The sequence below is a fragment of the Raphanus sativus genome, chromosome 7 (assembly GCF_000801105.2).
Source record: "Raphanus sativus cultivar WK10039 chromosome 7, ASM80110v3, whole genome shotgun sequence".
Taxonomy (NCBI): Eukaryota; Viridiplantae; Streptophyta; class Magnoliopsida; order Brassicales; family Brassicaceae; genus Raphanus; species Raphanus sativus.
This window is the reverse complement of record NC_079517.1, coordinates 3,905,282-3,926,899: the sequence shown is the minus strand read 5'-3', so window position 1 is coordinate 3,926,899 and position 21,618 is coordinate 3,905,282. Positions and strand designations below refer to the sequence as shown.

At 31.8% G+C, this 21,618-nt stretch overlaps 2 protein-coding genes across 2 annotated transcripts; both read right to left on the bottom strand.

Annotated features, from left to right (window-relative positions):
* Positions 1-376: 376 nt before the first annotated feature.
* LOC108815187 (protein NRT1/ PTR FAMILY 1.3-like) lies at positions 377-3,717 on the bottom strand. The gene is made up of 5 exons (XM_056990906.1): positions 3,609-3,717; positions 3,344-3,561; positions 2,142-2,683; positions 1,276-1,726; positions 377-760 (listed from the first exon to the last, which is right to left on the bottom strand). Exons 1-5 carry the CDS (start codon positions 3,715-3,717, stop codon positions 395-397), a joined length of 1,686 nt encoding a protein of 561 aa, XP_056846886.1. The 3' UTR covers positions 377-394.
* A 6,003-nt stretch (positions 3,718-9,720) lies between these two features.
* LOC108815868 (dehydration-responsive element-binding protein 3-like) lies at positions 9,721-10,800 on the bottom strand. The gene has a single exon (XM_018588391.2). The coding sequence runs from the start codon at positions 10,614-10,616 to the stop codon at positions 9,912-9,914; it is 705 nt and encodes a 234-aa protein (XP_018443893.1). The 5' UTR covers positions 10,617-10,800; the 3' UTR covers positions 9,721-9,911.
* Positions 10,801-21,618: the final 10,818 nt, after the last annotated feature.

Sequence of the window (21,618 nt, the reverse complement as noted above, 5' to 3'; positions counted from 1 at the left end):
TAAGAACAAAATATCTTTGCTTAATTAATCAGAAAATAAACATACTGATTATTTCGTAAATTCTTACTATAATTTATTTTGATACTTACATATTAATTAATTCATTGAATTATCTGCGTCACTTTTACATTTACCATAAGCTTTGCTACACATAAACCAAACAAAATACACGACGTTGAGCAGAAATAATGCTTGTCACTCAGCCACTAGTAATAGTCCAAGTGTCCCTCTCGTGTATATCCTCTGTAATTTAGTTAAGCTGAGAAAAAATTATCTTCGTAATTGTTCCGTACTATAATATATTTTTATTTATTTTTTGAAAAAAGACTATAATTGGTTTTGATACTTACATAATTAATTTACTCAATTAGTCGTTATAAAAAAAATAATTTACTCAATTATCTGCGTCACTTTTACATTTACCATAAGCTTTGCTGCACCAAACAAAATACGCAACATTGAGAAGAGATAGTGCTGTCAATAGCCAATAGTAATAGTCCAAGTGTCCCTCGTTTATATCCTTTGTGATCCAGCTCCCGCATGTGGCTGCGTCTACGGCGGTGACGATCCAGGAGGAGACGAGGCTTGCGGCGGCCATGTTGAGGCCGAAGAGTGTGGTGGCGACGCTTGACATTGACTTGGGAAGCTCTGAGTAGAAGAACTCGTTTTGTGCTATCGAAATAAGTGCTTCCGAAATGCCTCCTAGTAGCATGTATGGTAATAGCCACATCGCAGACAACACCGTACCTCCCTCCTCTCTCTAGTGATTCAACCACACAACAATGACGTTAGATTCAGGATACAATAGTACTCAAAAACAAATTCCCAAAAAAAAAAAATTATTAATCAATAAAAACACTATATTATTATACATCCCAAATTCCAGTTTCATCCTCTAAATAAACAAGAAACTCAAATTATTAAATTTAACCCCAAATAACAAAAATAAAATAAAAGTAATTTTGGTGATTTTCCTACTTGTGTTCTATTTCTTTAACAACAAAAAAAAACATGATTTAAAGGCGTCTAATAGTATTTCTATATTTTTCAATATAACCGATCGATAGTTTAGTTAGATTTTTTTTTGAGAAATAGTTTAGTTAGTTTTTTGCATAAATTAATGTTTCTAAATATACTTTAACTATAAACTGATCCACAATTTATTGTATTACATTACAATCTTATGTTAATTAAGTATTATTTGAAAACGAAAGAAATCTCATTGTTTTGAAAAACGAACAGAAATTAGACCAAAAATTCAGATTGAACACTTACAGCTCTCTTTCTTCTAGCGTACTCCACTATCGCGAGAGTCAAGATGCATAATACCGATATTGCAATCCCAGCTCCCATTCTCACCATAACTCCCAGTCTAAAGGGCTTTCTTTGAGCCCAAGACACTAACGGGACGACAACAAGATCGTAAATAACAAGGAAGAGCACGAAAGAGATGATCATGAAAACGCCGTAACATCCCGGAGGAATCTCGAAACTCTTGATGAAAGTGCGACGATCCATGGCCTTGGCTTGAAGAACTATGAAGGAAGCTTGACAAGCTGTGACAAGTGACAAGATGATTCCCGTTGACCAGATTGGTAGGAGATTGACGAGAGATTTAAGGTCTTCTACTTGTTGCACAGTACATAGCTTCCGTGGGCTCCGTGAGTTTCTTGTTACGGTCAGGTCTTGCTTTGGGTTACTTGTAGCGCAGGCTTTATTCAAATACCTATAATTATAAATTAAATTCAAGAAATATGAGGTGTCCTTAATTTACATCATTGTATATGTGTGAAAAAGTCATCAAGAAGATAAAAGATTAAAGAAAACTATTAATGTACCGCTTTATCAAAATTAATAAATGGTGTTTTAGAAAAGAACGTCGGATAGATTCAACAATAGTATTCATATCTAAAAATGTACATATGTGAAATTATGATGATAGTTACATTTTTCTAAAAATGTACATATTTGCTAAACTCTGGAAACAGCTAAGTTCAAAATGATACATTCAACATGAATTTATCTAGTCTACACCATGACAATAGTCTCTGCTTATGAGTAGTAACTAAAGTTCAACTATATTTAACGCGCCTGTGCAAAGTATCAATAGTTTTCTACTTCTATACTGTAAATCAATATACCTCAATTTCTGGCTAGGAGTTGAAAACGAAGATCCTGTTTCCTGATGGTACGATACAACATGCTCCTCCGATGATAAATCAACGTGTCGGTTCCTAAAAGCAGCAACGAGAACCTGGACAAGTCCAGAAACGAGGCCGGGCTCACACTTAAACTTGACGTAATACGGAGACGCAGCGAAGAACAAAGCGACCGATATAGTCATGGCAGCGAGAGAGACTCCAAACCCGATCTGCCAACCATACTTTGTCTGAACGAAGACGAGCAACGACTCGGAGAGAAAGTAAGCGAGCATGACGGAGAAGTAGTACCAGTTGAAGAGGGTTTCTAGTGCTGACGTGGAGATACGTGATGTGTGGTTGAGTTGGAGCTGATCGGCGGCGAAGGCTAGGCAGGAGGACCTTACACCACCAGCACCGATGGATGTGAGGGTAAAAAATGAATATAGGAGAAGAAGTTGGAATGGTGTGGTTGGTTGGCATACGTGTATTGATTTGTCGCATTCTGGTTGGATCATTGTTGCCAGCCATAATAAAAGCATTCCCTGTTTTACAACAAGTGAACAGTTTTAGTTAAGGGATCATTTAAAAGTTTTAGTTATATATAATACTCTATTATGGAATATATGCAAACCGTCATTTGTATTATATTATGTAAGTGATAGTTACATCATTAGGATAAATATTTATTTAGTAATTGAAAAAGATATTGAAGCTTTTGACATAAAATATGGTGGTAAAATAAGAGATGACAAGATGCAATTTTATTGAATACCTGTCGTTGTAGAATAGTTTACAACTTTACTGAATTATATTAGAAAAGGAGGATTTTTAAACAGAAGCTACATCGTTGACAACAAAATGGAGTTACATCAAACCTTAACTGATATCATTAGTTCGATTACTTTAGTTTTATGGTGAGGGAAAACTAGAGGGAAAAATGCTTACTTGCTTGATTACAAAACTGAATATGTAACTCAACTAAATGTCATTATAAACATCCTTAAATATGAATGCACGGAGCAAAACAAAAATGATAAACAAGCCGTGAATACTCAGACTCTAATACTCGTTGGTAAAATATACTTAGCGAATAAAGATTAAAGAGCAGGAAAAAAAAACAAATGAAAAAAAAAATAAAAAAAAAAACAAAAACGAATGAAAATTAACTTCTTGTGTTTTTTCATAATTTGTAAAATATGTACCAGAAGGCTAGTGGAGGATCCAAATCCGATTAGAGGAAAACGACCCGTGTAAGAATCAGCGATAAAAGCACCGATAAGAGGGAAGAAGTTGGTGGCGGCAGACCAGAGGAAGAGGATGTTGGCCGCTTCAGTCGTTCCCATGCCGTACTCCGCCGTCAAGTAAAGTATCATGTTCGGTACCAATCCGTAATATGCAAGTTTCTCCAAAGCCTGACTTGCTATCCAAAAACGTTTAACAAATTTTATATATATCCTTCAAACAAACCTGTATATGTATATGAGACTATACCAAGAATACACGAAATGGTCAAAACATTGCGTTTTTCCGGGTGCTGGTCCGCAGCTTTTCCGACGAGAAGAGCTTCTTGATCCATGTTGATTTCTATTGGGTGTTGAGTCTTGATAGTATTAGTATATGCCCATCTACACATTTTGTTGTGCCAACTCTGCGAAGGAATCTTTTTATATAAAATCCGTCTTGTAAAAATACAAATCCGACGGAACGAAGCTAATGACGTTTGTCATTTAAAAAGAGAGATATAAAAATTGTTCTAGGCTTTTACGAAGAAAAGCGTCACTCGTCCTAATCCAAAAACTCAATCTTCGGGCCGGGTTCTACTTAACGGGTTAAATTATGATAATGGGCTTAAGCAACACAGGCCCATGCCAAGTAAGGCTACTAGGCAAGCACCGAAGACTGAACGATTTGCCGAATGCAACTTGAGAACAAACCATATCCATATCAGTGGGCTGGAGATCAGGCTCGAAGCGTTGGTATCGCAGATAAGGATTCAGGGGATTACGAAAGATTGTCTTAAGCCCCTAAACACTACTTTTTTTTTTTGAACAATCCCCTAAACACTAATAATGTCCACCTGTTTGTTGTTGTGCTAATAGCCTAACAGTACCTTTCGCTTGACCTGAAGCAGCGAACGAATGCATATATCATAATCAATTCAAACAATTTAACAAAATTCTGTTTGATCCCTGAATGATAATTCGGAAACTGTTCTAGAAACCAATACATTTTTAGTTACTCATTGAGTTTGGTATCCGATGAAAATTTAGCAAATTGTTCTTCAAAGAAATTTTCTTTTTTGAAACTAAAAAGGTGTTTTCGGGAGCTTTTCATAAAAAGAATAGACGATGCATTCTCCATCCTCTAGGAATACCCCATGAAAATACTTATCTATAATCTGTCCAAAATATTTATTTATTTCTATTTTTTTCATAAACTAGTGGCACTGTAGTATCACATCATTCAACAACCAGAACAGAACAATAGAAAATCATCCAACAACCATTGCAATGTCCTTTCATATTAAATCTTTTGATAAGCAATGTCAATTTAATCATTCCATTGCCAACTCTATTATTGTACGTATAAGAAAAACATAAATACATACAGAATTCGAAGGACTTGGACCTTCAAAGAGAAATAATATACGCATTATATATATTTTTTTGTATCATTGACACAGTCTCAAATTACTTATAAGATTGTACACAAGTTTGAAAGCTATATAAACATGATTAATTATTTAAATGTCAGTATACATAGACGAATAATTAAATACATATATTTACGTGCGACGTAGATAGATTTGATACACAGACCTAATTTTTGTGCTATATAAGTATACTAATCTTTTTTTTTTCTTTGACATTCCTAACTACGCTAATCTGTGATTGTCTACCAACTCTTATACTCTACATTTATAACCGGTTAGACATCACTCGTTGGATACTATATTGTGTAGTACTTTTCTCGACTTGGGTTTTGCATATAATAATACTGAACGTTACTAAATCAAGTAGCACTACCTAAGATTTTGTACAAAACAATAATTTAAAGCATCCTTCAAATGGCAAGCGGCTGAGAAAATGATTTCCACTAAGAACATATCTTTTTCCTTTTTCTTTATAAAAAATATATGTTTGTCTTTTGAAGGAAATCAATGCTTTAATACGGACGTATTCGACTGCATTTGATCATTGTCATGTGTCGTTGTTGTTCTCATTACCCTCTTCTTTTTAGTGTATTTATACATATATGCAATTTTGTCCAGAAAAACATATATGCAGGACGGTTTAACATTATTAGGGGAGTTATTCTTGGGCAAATTTTTATTTTTTACCTTTTAAAATATATATTTTTAATAATTTGAATAATTCTTTTGTTTTAAAAATTTAAACAGTAATAGTTTATTACGAAAACATAACTACATACATATAAATATTTTGGGGCCCTTTTCATTTTTTTATTTTTTTAATTTTTAAAACTTTTTTATATATTTTTAAAATTTCTTTATGTAAAAAATTAGACCCCTTATAGTTAATATGCGGAGAACATGGTTTTGATTCGAATGGTCGCACCGTTTATCCCCCTAATTGGCCGATCCAGCATATATGCAGTATCTATACTATTATTTGCGAAGTAATTTTTCGCAACGGAGCTTCCACGTTAAAAGTTAGAGTGGTTAATATCGATACTACCCTTAATGAATAAAATATATAACTAATCTAACAATAAAAACGAAAATTAATTTATTTAATTAGATAATTGATTAAAATTAATAATAGTAAGATTTATCCAAAATCTAAAAATATATTAAAATATAAATATAATTCCTATATGTATGTTGTGTTGTTATCTGAATTTGTTTTAAAAATATAAAGTTGAAAACATAAATTATATAACTAAATTTATATACATAAATATTTATTTACGAATTTAACCCATTTTAATGATGAGTGATAATTTATTTAAATGAAAAAAAAATTACCTATTTAATATAATTTTTCATATTTAATTCATAAATCACTTCTGTTTTTATATAATACAAAATATAATTATAAAATTTATAAAAAATAGTATAGAATTTTTATTTTCTTGTTTTAGAATAAAATTCTAATTAGCATTGATTTATCGTAATATTATATTACTAAACAGGAGACTATAAATTTATATGCACAAAGTGGGAAGATTGACTGCATGTACCTTGAGCAAAAGTATCTATCCTTGTGTTCTGAGTTCATGATACACGGCACCAGTTCAATATTTTCAATTTTTTCTTGATGTTTTATGTTCAATTAAAATTGATGTCCTAAGCGGTTGGTTATTTTACCTATGTTTCGGGACCGGTTCTGATGGTATATGCGTGAGGTGGAACCGTGGAAGGTAGTAAAATCAGCTTGAAGTCTTCAGGTGTTTGATATGTATTTTGATAATTATGCAAGTTAGGGTGATTTAGTTAACCTGTAAAAACTGATTTTAACGTTAGTTTTATCAGTAACTTTTAAAATTATCAATCATGTTTTATATAAGTTTCTTAAAGCTATAGATCAAAACTAAAACAAATCTGTTAACTTTTATTTTCTAAACAATATTTCTAAGCTGTAAAAACATATTAACTCTTAATGAAAATATTAATGTAGTAATATATTTTTATTATTCACTTAAATTCTATGAATACAACATATATAATTACATCAATAAAATGCATAGACTAGACTAGGAGTTTTCATGCGTCATCCACAGAAATAATAAATTTTAAATACATATATATTTATTTTAAATTTAAAAATATTTGGTTTGCATTTAACATTATTATACTTTAATTTATTCAGAAAAAAGTAAAACAAGAAATGAAATTATATGTTTTATTGTTTCTTTTGATTTGGTGTAGTTATTTTACATAATTTTTTTCTAGTGTCCGACCAAATCATACTCAGGATCAAAGTTTAATAAAAATTAGAAAGACTGAATGTGATTAATCTGCCGACTTACTTGATCCTTAGATATTTAGAACAAAGCACATTAGTGGAGAATATCAAGTGGTTCAGACACTAATTATTTATATGACAATTTAAGCATTTCGTAAAGCTTTTTTGACGATTTTGGTGGAAATCTAAAAAAGTTATAAAGGAGTCAATAATTTCTTTTCCGTTTTTGGAGTTATGCATAGTACCATCATTAGACAGAATAGAATTCGAATTAAGAAATTCAACACCTCACAAAAGATATATGTCGGATCCACTCTAGATTTGCGTGGATTGATGTCGGTTAATAAAAACTAATGAATATACAATATAGTTACTAGCTAGTGGGGGATAGGTAGGCTATGTTGATCTAAAATAAAATGAAAACCGATAAAATAAACCCGAACCAAAATCGTATAAAAATAAAAATGATAAACAAAAAGTAAGAAAGAAAACTGACACGAGAATTAATTATAACAAACCAATAACACATTATCTCAACTAAACCACAATTACATTACCTAATTAAACCTACAAAAACTCGAATACCACATATCCAGTACCAGCTGGTTAAGTTGATCTTTAACCGTTATTTTGAACTTTTTGTGATTTTGTAGTTTAGGTGACAAAACTGTTATATATACGCACTTAATACGCATTCAGACGGTCGGTAAAACTGTCTGCTGGAGGGACCTCCTTTTGACAATTATTTTTTAATGAACAACAATGACCAGCTTTTACATTTGAATTCTGATATTTAATTACAATTTTGTAAAAAAGTTTTAGAATATTTATGTCGGAGACTCAAATTCTTAGGGTTTAGAAGATCAAGAGAGGAAGTGAGTGGAAACTTGAAAACTGTAAAGCTAACAATTCGTTGATTTATTTTTGAAACACCGGTTTGGATTATTTTAAAAATACTATGACGTTCAGCCCAACAATTTTGTGCAATGATTTGCTCAACTGCTGACTTATTTAGCGGTCTATTTCTAAGTCAAAATAGGATGTGGTCTTGACTTAGTTTGATATTTAGTGAGGTTTTATAAACCAGAAAACACAGATCGATCAGCTTATATAGTACTCTTGTGGTGTGGAGTTATCATAGTATTTTTCAAGCACGTATTCAATCTTCAAAGCTCGTTTATGTTATAAACGAACGTTAATGATATATTAATGCTTATGGTATTCCACTTTTGTTAAAACATTTCGTGGGTTTAACAATTTAGAACGAAATAGTTTAAAACTTATCACAACTCTTTTACTGAATTGTAAATTTTTGATGTTCTTAAAAATAAGATACTGGAGACTGAAAAGGCATACATGTGACAGGACTAGCTAGACATGTCATATTCTCCATCTTCCTCACATTAAGATCATTAATTCCATTATAGATTCAGATATATTAATTAAGAGTTAAGACTAACTTTAGAGGTGAACAGTATTTTTTTTTTGACAAGAGAGGTGAACATTAATTTTTGGTTTGTAAACTGCTACACTATCGTTCGTTTTTTCTTCATTAAATGCATTATCACTTTGGTTTATCAGAAGCTTCCAAAAATAAAAATAGCAGTTCACATGTTTTTGAAAATTTCAGAAACGTTCATAATTTTTTTTCTACGTATTTCTATATGCTTCAACAAATTTTCGGGAGCTATATATTTTTCATTTTATCATATACTTTTTTCATTTTATCCTTTTTATCATATATTTGATATCCAAGCATCTATTTACTACATACACAAGAGCTGTTTACAAAATTATAAAAATAATTTCCACTATTATAACAAAATTATGATTAGAAAAGCATATATGCTTAATATTTACAAGTTTCTTATATGTAGAGACGATGTTCACAGATTTAATCTGCTGTGCATGCCAGAATTGATGTTTCTGATATCTAACCCCTAAATAGCAAAATATATAAACCCTAACCCAAAAAATTTGAACACAAATTAATATCAGATCGAAACTTAAAATTTAAACTTTAAATATATTTAATTTCTTAAGTTCATAAAATAGCAATGTCGTAATGTTTGAGTCAGCTTGTACAAGTTGCGCTTGTTTTTTATTTATCTTATTTTACCCTATCTCACATTCTCCACCCCGACCAAACCAAAATCGATGATAGTGAGACTTTTCCAATTTGCAATTAAAAGGAGTAGCAAAAAGCTATTTTTTCTCGTTTTAGAAAAAAAAATAGTGACAAAAAAAATCTGTGATGAAAAACGCGCCACAGTTTTGAACTCCCAATGATTTGTATTGATTATTGAACTATCATAAAGTTAGTGGACTTTTATTTACTTGGATGTTACTTAGGATCTAAATGATGACATATTAATTAAGAGGAATTATTCATTTCTATTTGTTCCTTAAAAATTATAGCATTTGTGAAAAATATTTGCTGCCTATAATTTACTGTCATTCCTTAAATTTTAAAGAATTATAGAACAAAAACATTTTTTTATCAAAATTAATATAGAACAAAAAGAATAAATTTTATTTTATTTTATTTATATTCTTTCTTTTTCCACTTATTCCTAATTTTTATTTTCATAGTCACCAGTTAGAGCCTTAAACAAAATGTTCACTTGTTTACCTCTTCTTTCCCGACAAACTAAACCGAAATTTATGGTATTTAAAAAAAAACACAAACCGAGTTTTATACACGAATTCATTACGGAGCTCACACACGCACCAAAGAAAAACAAACCCTTTCTTAGCTAACACAAAGTGTTCATAAGCACGGTATTAAACACTACGATACTTATAATAATGATACAAAAAATCAAACTGATTTAAAACGTCGTTAGAGATCCCATGACAAGCCGTTATTGAAACTAGGGCTAATTCCGTAGCTATCTTCCGACCACTGCCCCCACGGCGGAGGATATAAACAGTAGTCCACTGAGTCAGAGAACACGAACTCCTTCCCAAAGCTAGCCGAGTGTACGTCGCAATTCGACCCTAGACTTGGCAGCTCCACGATCTCATCAAGCTCCTCCGACTCAGTTTTCGAGAGGTCCATCACCATCACTAGAGACTCAAGTGAAGAAGTAGAAGACGTGAACGACGTTGTTGGTTCCATGTGTGCTGCTTTGAGAGCTGCTGTCTGAATGTCTCGAGGGTTTAGCGAGACAGGTCGAGGGAACGAGTCTGCTAGTTCAGGGAAGTTTAGTATAGCTGAGGTCCCTTTAATGCTCAAAGCTGCAACGTCGTGGGCACGCGCCGCCATTTCCGGCGTGGGGAAAGTTCCGAGCCAAACACGAGACTTCTTCCTCGGCTCACGAATCTCCGACACCCATTTTCCCCAGCTCCTCATCCTTACACCGCGATATACCGGGTGCTTACCGGAGTCTTTAACACGTTTTGTCTTCTTTGAGTTCTCGTTTTGCTCTGCCTTGCTCTCATCAGTCATTAAGTCAGAAGCTGAGTTGGGTACTTGAGTCACTCTCTCCGCTTGGCGGCTGTAATATTCCTCCACTGACCTACTCTCCGAAGCTGATGCAACCATTGTTTTACACGAATAGGATAATAGTTTTGACGGTCTCTTATTCGGTTTTGTTTATGATTTATGCAAAGAGTTTTAGGAGAAAAGTCTCGAGAACTATTCAAAATAAGGAAAAAAAACAGGGCAGTGAAGTGATGAAGAAATGAGAGAGAAACTTTGATATGAGAAGAAGGAGAAAGGTTGGTAAAAAATATTTGCCTATCATTTTTCTCAGTCACTCAATATATTTATATGCATTAATATTTTGGGTAAGGGTTAAAAGATGGGACCAAAACAACGCAATAAGTCTCTATGAATAAAGGAAATGGACCCAATCAAAATATTTTTGTATAGATATATTTATTAGTATAAAACAACACACTTGATGTCACTATCTGCTTTGATATCTTCCGGATTTCCAAAAAAAAAAAATCAGCATTTTTTAAAATATGCTCCTTCTGTATTATTTTATTTAGTTTTCAAGATTTTGGCACAATAATTCAGAAAAACATAAAAATTTATCAAGTTCACCTCTTTTACATCAAAATATAAAAACAAATTCAACCAATAATAATTACACTGCTAAATACAAATAATCATAAAAGTAAGAGATCTTTAATTTTTGCATTTAATTTTGAAAACATTTTATTTAAATTGAGACAAAAAAAATCTTAAAACATGATTTATACTGAACCAGATGGAGTATTACGAGACTACAACATTTATAAAGAAAAAAAAACATACTTCGTCCCAGCTGCGTACGTAAAATTTATGAAGTTTGTTCTTTTTTGTTTGTAAACAGAGACTTAATTCCGAAGTATGTTTCTGCGAAAAACACACGGTGAGACAAGCTTTTTCACTATAATATAAGGTGTTGATAGACCAACTACTTCATGGCTCATGCCAGCCGTGTACGTAAAATTTATGAAGTTTGTTTATTTTTTGTTTGTGAACAGAAATTTATGAAGTTTGTTAATTTCTGCGAAAACACACGGTGAGACAAGCTTTTTCATTATATTTATCTTATCTTTTATTTGTGTGCAACGAAATTTTCACCCAATTTTTACTGTTTTAATATCTTTTACTCATATCTCTGACTCAACCGATCATGGTGTTTTTCATGACATGAATATAATGCATTCGCATTTACACACATATGTTTGCATATCATCATGATCCTCATGTGAAGCTAATCATACATGATTTTGGTTTTCTATAAACATGTGATTAAAGTTTTACGGAAATGATATTTTTAAAAAGTGCTTTCTTTTGACAATTAGTTTTGCTGTGGCCTCATAGTCTTAAATCAATTTCGATACCCTAAGTTATGATTTTTTTGGATACCTAAAAGTAATACTTTAGCAATAAGTTAGATGTTCAACATAATTTCCACGTACTATATCTTATTGGTATAAGATCTTTTTTTTCTTATGTACATATAAAGTTTTTGAAGATAACTTATAATTCAGAACACCTGTTTAAGCATTTGTTTATTTTAGTCAAAGATATCAAGGGTTTAGCGAATGCTCACCATATCAGGACACCGGAGGGTTTCAATTGGATAAAAGATATTTGGAGTAGCGAATGCTCACCAAAGATAAAAGTCTTCATGTGGCCCATAGTTCAAAAGGCGCTTCCTTTAGGAAAGAACCTGCAAATAAGAGGGATTCAAGCTCAGGCACACTGTACAAGATGCAATGCTCTCGAAACAGCAAAGCACATTTTCTTTGAATGCCCGTTTGCTAAAAAGGTTTGGGAACTCATACCTCTATTTAAAGTAGTTCACATAGCTACTGAAGCGGACTTCAAGGATATCATCGTGGCGTATAGGAAGAGTATTTGCCTCCCTCCTTCAGGAATCACCGGAGCAATACTTCCTTGGATATGCTGGACACTCTGGACAGCTCGCAACACCCTGATTTTTTAAAAGCGACAACTTTCAGCAGAGGAAACGACAATCAAGGGGATAAGATTAGCAAGCGAATGGTGCTTAGCTCAGAGTAAAAGTCTAAAAGATACTAAGCAGCTACCTGGAACGAAGTCTAATAGAAGCAATGGACAAATGAACAGCAGCTACCCAACTTGCAGATCAGACGCGGCTTGGAACAAAGCGACGAACACAGCAGGGCTAGCGTGGATCATATCGGACTCCACAGGCAAGAGAATCAGGGAAGGAACCACCACCCAAAGCCTAGTCAGCTCCCCCCTCGTAGCAGAAGTTCTAGCCTTGCGTCTAGGGCTCATAGCAGCAGTGAATCTTGGTCTCACGGAGATTAGGATGCTCTCTGACAACACAACGCTCATCCGAGCAATCAACAACGACATGCAGAACAAAGAGATCTATGGAATCGTTCAAGATATCCATCAAATCTCTTCTGCGTTTGTCGATATCTCGTTCTCGTTTCTTCCTCGATTGCAAAATGTCGATGCCGACGTATTGGCAAAATCTTCTCTTTTGGGTCTCTCTATTCCCGTTATGGGCTAATGTATGGGCCTGAGGCCAGACTTCTTTGTTTCTTTTATTTTCTGATTAATGCAAATCAATTGACAAAAAATATCAAGGGTTAAGGCCTTAATGCATGTGTCTTAACATATGTCTCGAAACTTAATTCCAATTATTAAAGAAATTTTGAAAATGAATTTTGTTCAGTTGAATGTTAAGATATGCACCAAAAGTTATTAAGAAATCTGAAAGACACATGTCAATCAATCATCCATAATTGATTTTCATTTGAAAATCAATATAATTTATTATGTGTGAACTTTAATTTATTGATCCATATAAAATACATGACTAGTTACATTTAAAAATTTAATAAGGACCACGTATCAATCTACATATTATTTTAAATTAACAATGAAATTTCATATTAAAGAGTCTGATTAATAGTATTGGTTTCATTTGAGATAATATGCATTCCCTCTGTGTGTTTTAAATGTAATTTTGATTTTTTTTGCGAGAGCATAAATATATTTCATCGTTTTTAAATATGTGAGAAAAATATCAAAATGACATTTAAAAAAAACGAATGGAGTGAACTGCCAATACAATTCCTAAACGTTTGAACATGATATAGGATTGTTAATGCTAGTAATTAAATTTTTAACTAAGACACCTTTTTGTCCTGCCATTCGAAAATCTATGGGCAAGCTCCTTATGAAATGATAAAACTATCAGCCAATGCATAATAGGTAAAAGATGGTTCCAGAAAAGCAGACAAATAAAGTACATTTTGGTGTAATAATACAAATGACGAAAAGAAATTGTAGAGAGAAACTTCAAGAAAATTTCTGAGGGACATCAATTTGTTCAATCATGGGACCTTATTTGTGTACCTATAAGGACTGACACACAATATACACACATACTGACATACATAATATTTTTTTTTTGCCATCTAAAAGGATTATATTAAAGGGATGAACCCCATAAAATATACAAACAAGGAGGCCCAACTATATGAAACAAACGGATCCATTACATAGGAAAAACAGTGGATCAAAGCCCAATCCACCGAAACCGCTCCTCACGCCACGTGACGCACCAAGTAGACAAACGCTCACGATTGAGACACCACCCAGAACACGCGTCACCTTGACGCTAGTCTTGACCCAGCCGACATGCATCACCGGAGAAAACGAAGACCGCCAGTGGTCTCGCCAGGACTCGCCGGATTCTGCTGCCGCCGCACCATCGGTTTCACCATGGCTCACTTGATTGGAGAGATTCATCGAGACAATCTCGAGATCTCCTCCAAGCCACTGGTTTCACCATCATCATCACCTGAACTTTCTTCACCGAAGAGCATCCATCGGTACCCGGAATCTCCTCCGGAAGCAAAGCCTTCACAACCACCTTCGTAATTAAAAGTAGAAACTGGGAGTTCCAAAACAGAGCCGCCGTCATCACGCATGTGCCGTACGATGCGGAGTTAGAAGCCGACCGTTTGCCTGAGAAGACAAGGCACAACGCCGGAGTCAAGGCCGGCCAACCGCCAAAAGGAGAGGCGACGCCGAAAAAGAAAAACAACAACATAAAAAAACTAAAAAGAAGAAAAAACTGAAACCGGACCGACGGTACTGGCTGTGGAAACCCACCCGTCGGCCGGAAAACACTAATCACGACGAAGATTTTTAGAGAGAAGGCGGAGAAATTTATCTAGAGAGAGAGTTTGCAAATTTTTGTTTGCGCTGTGTTAAAAAGTTTACTGACATACATAATATTAATCAAGTCTTCTGTAATCTTTTTATTATTATGTGGGAAATCTTTATAACAAACCTTGTCTATTTGCTTCCTTATGCCCTTCACAGTTCACAAGATCAATCAAGCTTCTCGTTTCCCATTTAGAAATTCTTATTTAATTTAGCTATTAACGGAGGTCTCTCGATAAATGAAGCAGGCCTACTTTGAAATAGAAAGCAGAAAATGATTTTTGTGAGTGTTGTTATTTTGGTCAATTTTATGAGTGTTTATTTAGGTAGACAAAACCAAATATCAATATCTTCCAAATATGGTTTATTAGGCATTTAGAGACTAAATTCAAAGTCGTTTTTTTAAAGGGTCCAAAATAAGCCTTTTCGAAAATGCCTTCTTTTTCTTTTCATGCATGAAAGTCATTTACCTGCTTTGTGTTATCCTAGTGGGATTAAAGATCGTTAAGAACAACTACAGGGTCAAAGTTCATTCACTACTGCAATGATAACCTCTCAGGTATTTCTGATGAACTTTGTGAACTCATCAAAATGTTTGACGATTTTCTTCTGTATATTCTTATATATAACTTTATTCCATTTTATAGAAGAAATCAGGCCACATGTGTTAAACAAAATATGTGACAAAGTACATTTAACTATTACTATATGCTTTCCATATATTCTCCGAATTTAATTTTGGATCTTGATGTAAGCATATATTCTCCGAATAAGCATACACTATAATTAAATTGCAGTTGAGATCGTATGGTGTGTAGTTTTTATTCCTCACTCAGAACATATATGTTCATAATATATCACTGTATATTCATTAGAGAGACGGCAGGCGATATAAAAGAGGACAACTCGAGGGGTAGGACCTTAACATCCATTTTTTTTGAATGGATGTAAAATTTATTCGATAAAAAGCGTTTTTACAATGGAGTCTTACATTGAAGCAGAGTTTTAAGAACTTTCACTCTTTAGAGTTATAGAAACATCTTCTCCTTTAGCTTTCTATGATGTGTACTCTAGCCATCGAAGTAGGCTTTCTAATGATTCTTCATTCTTCTTTCTACTAATTGAAAGTAGGCAATCTTTCACACCACTATCGATTCTTTTAAGCATTTTAACATGCTTTTCTTTACATCTGGTCAATGATTCACACAAATGGTTGTCGTTTAGACCCACTAAAATCCTTCGATGCGCCTAATATTGGGGATTAACATGAAGAGTTCTGAAAAGTAGTTGACTGACATGTAAATTATAATGGTAATCTACTTCAAAGTACTCATCGGTCCTAGCTATCCAATTTAACTTAACAACAGTATATGTTGTCATCTCCATTATATTATAATGTAAATTTAAATTAATAAAATAGTTTGTAAAAAGTAACGGGGAAAACAAGTTTATTTATCATCTTTTTCTGGAGAACAAATTGGATTAGACAAAAAAAAAATTAGATACATTTTTGTGAATTTTTGGTTATATGAAAAATGGATGATATTCAAAAAAAATATTGCAGTCCTAAAAAACCGACACGTCTGTGTGCATGGAGATGATAAGGAACAAGAACTCTAGCCAGTACACAACCAGGTGTCAAGTACGCGTACTAACAAACGCGGTAAAGGATTGATAAATAAGATCATAACTGCAGTTTTTTTTTTTGCTTCACCTTTGGGATCATAATTGCAGTTGCTCGAGGTAGGCTCTACGAAAGAGCCTAATTGCTTAATGTTCTCCATTTAAATTTTCATATATTTACAAAAACTGTCATATTGGGATCGACAATGTATGTACCATCGATTGATTGACGCTATTTATCTTAAGATTGTTGATAGATCATAGTGACCAGTCTAGGGAATGCATTTATATACTCTTATAAATCATTTACTAATAGTTGACAAGAGATCATTTATTAAGATTGGACTTTAGTGTTTTCAGTATGTTTTTACTTTTTACTTACCTTTATATTTTCTTCCTTTCCCAGACATTCGTTTTAAATTCATCACACACATATGTACATATATATATACTGTAATTATAAAAAGTAAAAAAATGATGAAAAGTTGGAAACCATAACATGGTGTAAGGGACAGACAAAACATACAAAGAAAACATGATTCTGACTCAATAGTACATCGGGCATCACTAGTCAAAAATCACCATCCCCATTTAATGATATCCTCTAGTTTTTCTTTCTCCCACTTCTCGGCAATCAAAACATATCATCATTTGTAAAAGAAAATATTATAGAAAAGCGAAAGACAACATTGACTATCTAATTTCTGCCTATCACAGCTTCAGTCCTGCTGCTTGTTTGTCACATGCGATTGCGGATTGCCTGGCTCATGATACAACCACACAGTGTCTTTGATCAGTAACGTCCAAACGAGAAGTTTGTAGCCAAAAAGGTTCCGAAATTACATTTGTTTTAGGTCGTCTTAAGAGGAAAATAATGAAGATATGTAAAGTTGCTTAAACAAAATTTTAACATGATACTAAATTTGCATGTCTTGAAATTTCATCGTGTATGCTCCTATTTGATTGGGAAATCGAACAGGAAGATAATCTTAACTTGCGATTAAACTTTATGGATCTTATTTAATTAGGGTTTGTGCAATGGAAACTATTTTGGTGGTCTAATCCTTGTGTACAAAGTATCGGTTTAAACTGCTTGTTTGCGACTTGGATATTAGTTCTTTTGAATTACAAAAATTATTGAATCCACTAACATCAAATAAATAAATTATTATATTTCTTTCAAAATATAATTCATTTTGAATACACACTACAAAAAAAAGACCATATTACATCACATAAATTGTATCAGAAAAATAAATGATTGTATTTTAAATTACTTATTAATAAATGATACAAATAATGCATGCTTAACATCATTTACAATAATTGATGTTGTTATTAAATTATTAGCATCACTTCGATAAAATTGATATGAATCTATACTAACTTACATCATTTTTAAGTAACTGATATAAATTTAAACTGACTTACGTCACTTAAACAAAACTGATATAAATATGAATTTACATCAGTTATATAATTGATACATTATTCTAGTTTTCATTAACATTACTTAAATAAATGATACAAGTTCATTTTACTTAAACGAAAAGGAAATTATTTGACGTCTTTAATAAAATAATACTAATCTAAATTTAGTTTAAATTAATGTGTTGTTCGTGGGGACATTTCCCACCCATTTTAATTCAAAATTTAATAAACTAACTATAGTTAATAATTAACAAAAAAATAAATAATCACCGACTAGAATAAATGAAAATAATGAATTGTGATTTTATATACTGTAAGCCGTAAAATGATCAGTTACAATCCCGAAAAGAAGGAACCACTATCACAATTAACAAGCACTTAACCAATATGGTTAAATAAAAAAAAAACAAAATGAGATCTCTATCGAAGGGAATATTTTGGTGGTTTTAATTTCCATGTTTTTATATAACAGTTTCACTTCAATCAACTAAAACATATTCTCTCTTTTTTTTTTGTTAAAATCTTCATCTTCCTCTCACTCTTTCAATTTCCTTAACTTTTTAACAGTTTAAAGTTTATAGTTTCGGGTTGAGTTATCTGATTAAAAAGTTCAACAAGAATCAAGCGTTTATAAGAGTCATGAAGATGATGATTTTATTTCTTCTTATAGGATTCAAAAATTTATAAGGTACTGTTTTTTTTTTCTCTTTTCTTTTTTCTCCTAGTTCTCAGATTTTTGGAATTTAAAGTTTATAGAGGACTTTTGTTTATGTTTGAAAGATCCTTCTTTGTTAGGATGATCAGAAGAGTGAAGAGGTGTAGGATGAGACAATGTTGATTCAGAATCTGGATGAAGAATACAAGTCTATGGGAATATTGGCTTTGATCGATTCAGCTTTGCCTCTAGAAGAGATTCTTGATTAAAATATGGATAAAGAAAAAGAAGAACACGGATCATAATTGAAGAAGCTTTCGTAGCAAATTCTGTTTAACTATTTTTGCAATCTTTTTTCTTTGAATTCATCTTCTGTTTTTTTTTTCCAACTTTTACTTTTCCTTTTAGACTATATTTCATTGAAAATTGTAAATCATTGTTATTAAAAAATATATTTTATTTAATTGATTTATAAAATTTTCCATTGTATGGTAGTTCAGAAGAAAAAAAGTTATACGTTATAAAAATAGTATTTTTTAATAATTATAAATGATAATTACTAAAATACTTTTTAAAACAAGATATTAATTTAAAATCAATTATTAATAAATGATATAAATAATTGAAATCAGTTATTTAATCGATGTTAATATTAACATCATTTTAAAAACTGATGTAGTTGTTAATATCATTTTTTTACAACTGATACATATTGACATCATTTACAACAATTGATGAAAATATTTGAATTTTTTACATCAGTTTATAATAAAAATGATACAAATTATTTGCATCACCACTTTCAGAGTCACTTATCTAAATGATGTAAAATTCTTTTGCATCAGTTATAAGTAATGCAAAAATTGAAAATAACTGATGTTAAACAGCTCTTTTTTTGTAGTGACATATTAAGCTAAGAGAATTGAAAGTTGCTTTACAATTCTTTTGCTCTGCCCATTTAATTTTTTTATCAATTAACTTGATGGCAACCTGGTACAGTAATATAAATACTATACTATCTAATCTATTAAAACTGAAGTACAAATTTAAAATAACCCTAACTTTTCCTAAAGAATTACAATCTCATGCCACTAGAAAATATTTTGCAATTAAAGAAGTAAATTTGAATTACCAAAATCAACGTGATTTAATATATTAACTATACAAATATTTATTCACAAATACTTAATCTCTACCAAATCATACATTAACTCAACCAAATCAACGTGACTTCTTAGCTTTGTAAAACCTTACCCATTGTTTGATTGATTTTACTCGCAAGCAACCTTTCTCCACTTAGCAAATGAGTTTTAGTTGATTTGTTTTGGAATTTATTTTCTTTTCTCAACCATAGCAAATGATTGAAGAGATTGATAAATCTATTGTCAAACCTTCGCCTAGATTCATTTGTATTGATTCTTATTAGGAGTTGAAATTTGTTATCTCATCTCTTAGATAATGGAACCTTAGTCTATGTGCTTTGAAACTCTTTTTAAGTGTCGTGGAACTCTTTTTTTGCTGTGAAACTCTTTTTTAATCTGTGTCTATGTGCTGTGAAACTTTTTTGTTTCTCTTTGATGGAATGCACATTAGTTTGTGTCCCATTTATTTTCCCTGCAGCTAATGATGGTCTTGAGAGTTCATTTGTTGGATTGAAGAAAAAAAAAAGCCCGTAAGTGTTTTGATGATTTGTGTCTTCTAAGTTACAGGTGGCTTGATGACTCTCATTCTCATATTTTTTTTTTGTTTTGATGGTTAGGTTGAAATTTCAAGCTCATTGAATGAAAGAAGTCTGGATGCTGATTTGGATTGTATTTTTAGATTGTTTTCTTTGCATATCATTAACTTTTTCTAGCGGAAAATGTTTTCCTGTCTGAAGCTTACAGAAAATACATTACGAGGAAGATGCAGAGGGAATATAATCAATAGATTTGCAGGTCAGCAATGTTACCCTGGGAGGGAAGTGATATGAGTTACATATATGACGAGGTGAATATATCTATAGTTGAATATATCAACTTTATGGATCTTTGCAAAGACATTCTCACGCTTTAACATGGCCTCCTCTTCCTTTCTCAAAAAAAAAATCAAAAACATGGCTTCTGCCACATATTCATACTTATGGCTACGATAATTATTTGAGCTAATTGACTAAATTCAAAATATTGTTGTTGATCCAGTATCTTAACTAAACTACGATAATTATTTGAAAAAGGGTTTAATGTTGAAGATAATTATTTGAAAAAGGTTTAGTGTTGAAGATAAACTATTATTTCAACTTTAACATGTTTACCAAACTAAACTAATCATCAAAAAGTAATTCATATATGAAAATAATTACGAGAACCACAATAATATTCAGGGACCATAAACAAACTTAGAAAATATTAATCAAAGACCATATTTCCAATTTTACCTGCGTTATAGTTCCCAAGACTTAGTTACAATTTTCTGTTATTTTTAAAATATAATAAATACTCCCTCCGTATCACTTTAAGAGGTGTTTAGAGGAATTTTTTTTTTTGTTTTAAAATAGTTGATGTTATCACTATTCTAAGTAGAATTTAATAATATTTGAATTTTTTGACCAATTACAAAATACTAAGGCTTTTTCTTATTGGTCGAAGTAATTTCATTTAATAATTTTTATATAACCAAGATAAATTGTATAGAAATTTGTATTTTCTTAATTCATGTGCAAAAATCTTAAAAAATCACAAACCGATACAAAAGGAGTATTAATTAGTGGTCATATCTCCAAAGTTAGTTAAGAAAATTTATCACTGTTTATTCTAATAAACTCTTATACTAAAAATTCAGGTTTCAGGGATCAAAAACTTCAGTCTCATTCAGATATTTCTAAATTTTTGCTTCAGATTTGATTCGTTTTTTTCGGATTTAAATTACTCATTTAAATTAAATTTAAATATAAAATTTATTATATATCTAAAATACTTCGGTTCGAATTCAGTTTCAATTTCTTAAATACCAAAATTTTGAATAATTTGGATATTTAATCAATTTCGGTTCAGGTTTGATACTATTTTTTGGATCGAGATCGGTTCAATTTTTTGGATTCGTTTTTTCTCAGTTCTAATATTGACAATAAAAACAAATAGAAACATACTTTATAAAATTACACCCGCGCGGGCGCGCGGGTCAAAA

What these genes read in the sequence shown, in the direction of transcription:
- LOC108815187 (XM_056990906.1), bottom strand. Translation starts at nt 3,717, where the DNA reads ATGGATCAAGAAGCTCTTCTCGTCGGAAAAGCTGCGGACCAGCACCCG. An exon ending in AGTCTCATATACATATACAG is followed by an intron (nt 3,562 to 3,608) that starts GTTTGTTTGAAG and finishes GTTTTTGGATAG; the next exon opens with CAAGTCAGGCTTTGGAGAAA. An exon ending in ACTCCTAGCCAGAAATTGAG is followed by an intron (nt 1,727 to 2,141) that starts GTATATTGATTT and finishes TTATAATTATAG; the next exon opens with GTATTTGAATAAAGCCTGCG.
- LOC108815868 (XM_018588391.2), bottom strand. Translation starts at nt 10,616, where the DNA reads ATGGTTGCATCAGCTTCGGAGAGTAGGTCAGTGGAGGAATATTACAGC.